At 30.8% G+C, this 4,827-nt stretch overlaps 1 protein-coding gene across 3 annotated transcripts in view; it reads right to left on the bottom strand.

Annotated features, from left to right (window-relative positions):
• Window positions 1-4,827, bottom strand: part of LOC106881649 (transient receptor potential cation channel subfamily M member 3) — a 662,626-nt gene that overhangs the window by 640,123 nt on the left and 17,676 nt on the right. For 2 of the 3 annotated variants that reach the window (XM_052970745.1, XM_052970746.1), the window contains exon 1: window positions 2,236-2,514. The exons of the other annotated variant lie outside the window; for it this stretch is intronic. In XM_052970745.1, the coding sequence (XP_052826705.1) occupies window positions 2,236-2,499 (264 nt within the window). In that variant the 5' untranslated portion in view covers window positions 2,500-2,514. Of the gene's footprint in view, window positions 1-2,235; window positions 2,515-4,827 lie in introns of those variants that run through there. 3 annotated transcript variants of the gene reach the window in all.

Here is a 4,827-nt window from a genome sequence, read left to right as displayed (position 1 = left end):
GTGTGTGTGTGTGTGTGTGTGTATACATACATATACATGTGTGTGTGTATACGGATATTCTTTTAACGGTAAGCTTTAGCCAGTAGAACTTTTCAACCCTAGTATTTATTTATTTCAGTTTGCTATTTATTTTATCAATCTTAACTGAAACGTGAAGTTACTGAAGTTACCATTCTTCACATAGCAGAATACTATTTGACAAACTGTAAAACATAAACACAAGCAAAAACAAATATATAATGGGCTTCTGACTCCAGTATCAGACGCTAAAGCAGCATGGTGTGTAGTAAGATTAAAACCAAAACTACATGGTTGTGAAGCAAACTTCTTAACTGCATGGCTATCAAGAATCTGATGCGAAATACTTTTTCAGTAAGGTGTTCCCCAGTTATGGGAGACAATTCAACACATGCTTCTATTTTATTAAACATCCTCAGAGATACATGTGCTTGTTAAAAAGTAGAGACGAGAGAATTAGAAAGTGGTGTATATGAATATATGTTAAAAATTAGGACATTTAAAAAACAAAAAAAAACACTGAGGTTAAATAGTAAGAGATGTCATCCTTGTTAAAAACAATAGTTGAGTTAGTATTAGCATACTTAATGCAGTTCGTTCCAAAAAATCTAATTACAGATACTTACTGTAATAAAGCTTATCATTTTTAATTTACAGAGACAGTACAAACAAATGAGCTCACATACATAGACTGTGTATGTGTATATGCATATGTATTCCCATTGTTTGAGAGCAGACAGATTGTTTGAAACAATTATTTTCAGGTGGATAACTGTGCACCAGATTTAAGATGAGGTGACTGCTGAACAGAGTTTGTTGACAGATAATCTGGAATTTTGCTTATTTGAACAGCTAGCTACATGGAATGTAAGATAGACTATACAAGAATATACTGAATCATGAAGTAGTGATTGTGACACACAAGCTCATATTATAAATTGCATCTTTAGACTGCAAAATTTTATGGTTATACAATAACCAAGATATTTTTCATTGAAAAAATCTGCTATAAGTAGTAAAATGAAAGTATTAACCTATTAGCATTCAGATTACTCTCTCAAGTGTGGCACTTCATTATTCATATTATTTTAAATTAATCTTGTATTATATGTAGCTTTGAGATTTCAATGGTGTAATTATATATTTTTTGAAATGACATTCTAGAGTAAGTGTGAGAGGCCGGATGTGGATGGTTTGAACATAAAACAAATAGAATATCTGGGCTGCATATAACTTGTTTAAATGCTAAAGGGCTGAATAGAATCTAAAACAGGAAGAAAGAAAGAAACTGAAACAAATGTCTTCATTATAACAGTTTTTCAATTGGAATAGTAATATGTAGAAGAGTGATAAAGCTGCTCCCTAGATATGGTGACATTCTGTCTAAAATAACATTTACAGATGATCTAGTGCCTTTTCCTGACAATTGAGTGAACAGAGGAAAATACAGTTAAATGTATTGTCCAAGTACCTAATGGCATGTTTGTAGAGGATTTGACTCTAGGAAAAAGAATAGTCTATATTGTTATCCATTTGTCCACTTACGTTTACAAGTTTGTTTACATATTGAACATTTTCAAACCCTTCTACTACCATATTTCTACTCAAATACACTGCATTTATTTCAATTGAATTTTTTAAAACTTAAACAGTGAAGAATTTAGTGAAATAACTATCATCATCAGGCTGGTTTTTGGCACATAAAATAGCATAAAATTTTGTCAACATATTTCTGTTGAAATACACATAAATTAATAAAATTTTGTCAACATATTTCTGTTGAAATACACATAAATTAATAAAATTTTGTCAACATATTTCTGTTGAAATACACTGTATTTGCTTCAATAGATTTTGAAAATAACAAAAAAAATTTAGTAAAAATAATCTTGTCATTATTAAGTGATTTGGAACAAAAATTAACATGTTTTGAAGGTAGGTTTTAATTTAAATTGCTTTTTACCAGGAAGCTTGTATTACAGAAAGAAGTGTGGTCTTGAACAGATTGGTATAATATGGGTTAGACAACAAAAACACAAGAGATGAAATCATTAAGGAATCAAGGATTAAGGTAGAATTAATTAAAAAACACATTTATATACTGGAATATGCCAGGAAAAGAAAGAGAGAGACGATGAAAGAGAAAAATGTAAGAATAAATTGAGTGCCAGTTTAGGATAACTAAAAAAAAAAGAGAGAGAGAAGTACAGATCGAACCTTGGATGTAATTTGGTAAATAATATGGCATCCCCCTTTCAGTTTTATATCCAGTGTTTTTCCTTTTAATTTAGAGTTCTGAGATAGTGTTGTACCATGCAAACTAAAAGAACTTTCCCCTCCATTTATCTTTTCTTTGTTGACATAAAATCTGTTACATTTTGATGTATTGGGAGAGAGACAGACAGACAGAGACAGAGAAAGGATGAGCACTACTAAATGACAGAAATTAGTCTGGAAATTCTTGATAGAGTGATCTTCCATTTACTTCCGTAGATAGATTAGGTCACTTATCTCAGTTATACCAGTGGTAGCCAAACGGACATATGATACTCAATAACAATGCAAAACAGGATATTAAGGTGAGCAGCTGAAGTGGTTTCACATGCTTTAACTCCAATAACAACAGTTAATTCAGAGGATAGGTTTTAATTAATAGGGGAATACATTTGTTTATTCATTCTTTATTGACTTTTCCATGCCATTATGGGATAGAGGAATCTATTATTGAGGCAGTGTTTTATTGCAGACTGCCCTTCTTGTCATAAATCCTTGCCTGTCTTTCAAGTAAGGTGTGCATTTATGTCAGGGCAATAATGATCAAGCAACAATTCCAGGACAAGAGAAGTCACAACATCACAAGTTATAGCAAACGCACGCATTCTTTGATTTTTTAGTCATTTGACTGCAGCCATGCAGGAGCACAGCCTTGAAGGATTTTAATTGAACAAATCGACCTCAGGACTTATTTTTTAAGCCCAGTACTTATTCTATCAGTCTCTTCTGCCGAACCGCTAATGTTATAAGGATGTAAACACACCAACACCAGTTGTCAAGCTGTGATTGGGGGGACACAAACAGACACAAAGACACACACACAGGTACATACATACATACATACATACATACATACATATATGACAGGCTTCTTTCAGTTTCTGTCTACCAAATCCACTCACAAGGCTTTGGTCAGCTCAAGGCTATAGTAGATGATACTTGCTCATGGTGTTACGCAGTGGGACTGAACCTGGAACCATGTAGTTGGGAAGCACACTTCTTACCATAAAGCCACGCTTATGCCATATTTATACATACATACACACATACATACATATATATATATAAGAGGATATATTAACCTCTTAAAGGGATGATTACATGTAAGAAAACACTGGTTCTATACCTTATATCTTTGGGAAATAAAATTTCCCAAAATCAGTAGGTATATATTAAGTATATAATTCATTTTAAATTAAGAGAAGAAGAAGGAGAGTTAGTAGTTAATTATTTTTTATTATAAATAAATTGATAATCATTTCTTCCTACAGCTGTTTCCATTTATACTCACTGAATAAATTACAAATTTATGCATTAAATTTGCATTTATATGTTATGAGCAAAATATCATCAGGGAAAGTTGGTTAGAATGAACAGATGTAATTTCTTAATATCTAAATTTTCCCTGATATTTTGCTCATAACTTATAAATGCAAATTTAATATATAAATTCATAATTTATCCAATGAGTATAAATGGAAACATCTGTAGGAAGAAATGATTATCAATTTATTAATAATGAATATTTATTAACCACAAACTCTCCATTTTCCTCTCTTAATTCAATACGAAAATATATATATATATATGCACATACCAAATGCAGGTGTACTCAACACATTATGTAAAGTATATATTATGTAGATGGATGATGGGGTAAGCGGGCTTAAATAAAATAGAGATTCAAATTAAAAGAAGAGAAAGCACAAAATTCCAATAATACTGATTGTGAAAATAAAACCTAATTGAATTAAAATAACATGAATCTTGTTAAAATAGCAAAACATTATGGAAATAAGTAGGCTGAGACGCCAGCCTAAAATTCCATAAAAAAATTCAATCAATTTAACATAAAACTCTTTCGTACCTGTCATTTTCAAATCTTTAATTATTTATTTATTGAAAATGACACAAATAGTTTGGTCTTTAAACTATCGAAATAACAGGTTTCTTTAAAAAGAAAATTAAACTTATAAAAGGAAGTTATCTAAAGTTTAATTTCAAAGAAGACTTAATATTTAAAGAGAAAAAAGTGTTAAAAAAGAAAAACAGAAGTAGAAATTTTATCGTAAAATAATTGGTTTCAACTAAATATTCAGAAAATGGAATTCCTGTTACCTGAGTGGCATAAAATTTTTAAAGAACTATAAATAGAATAGAATAAAGTCTGTGATTTTTTCCTTTACTCTTTTACTAATTTCAGTAATGGTGTAGTCAAGAACATCAACCTCTTTTAATTAACATGTATTCTACTACTACTACACATGCATTCATACATACGTGTGTGTGTGTGTGTATGTGTGTAGGTGGGGCAGCATCTTGGTCAAGTGTCTTCCGCTACAGAACCAAACTGACCAAAGCCTTGGAAATGAGTTCAGTAAACAGAAACTGGAAGGAGATCATCATATGCATGCATGCATATCTATCTATCTAATATAAATTTATATATATACGTGTATATATATATATACACACACACATGTATATATGGGTACAGGACGTCATCACCAAGTAAGTATATATATATATATATAT

Source organism: Octopus bimaculoides, chromosome 9, assembly GCF_001194135.2.
Source record: "Octopus bimaculoides isolate UCB-OBI-ISO-001 chromosome 9, ASM119413v2, whole genome shotgun sequence".
NCBI classification, from domain to species: domain Eukaryota; kingdom Metazoa; phylum Mollusca; class Cephalopoda; order Octopoda; family Octopodidae; genus Octopus; species Octopus bimaculoides.
This window is presented reverse-complemented; position numbering and strand designations above follow the sequence as displayed.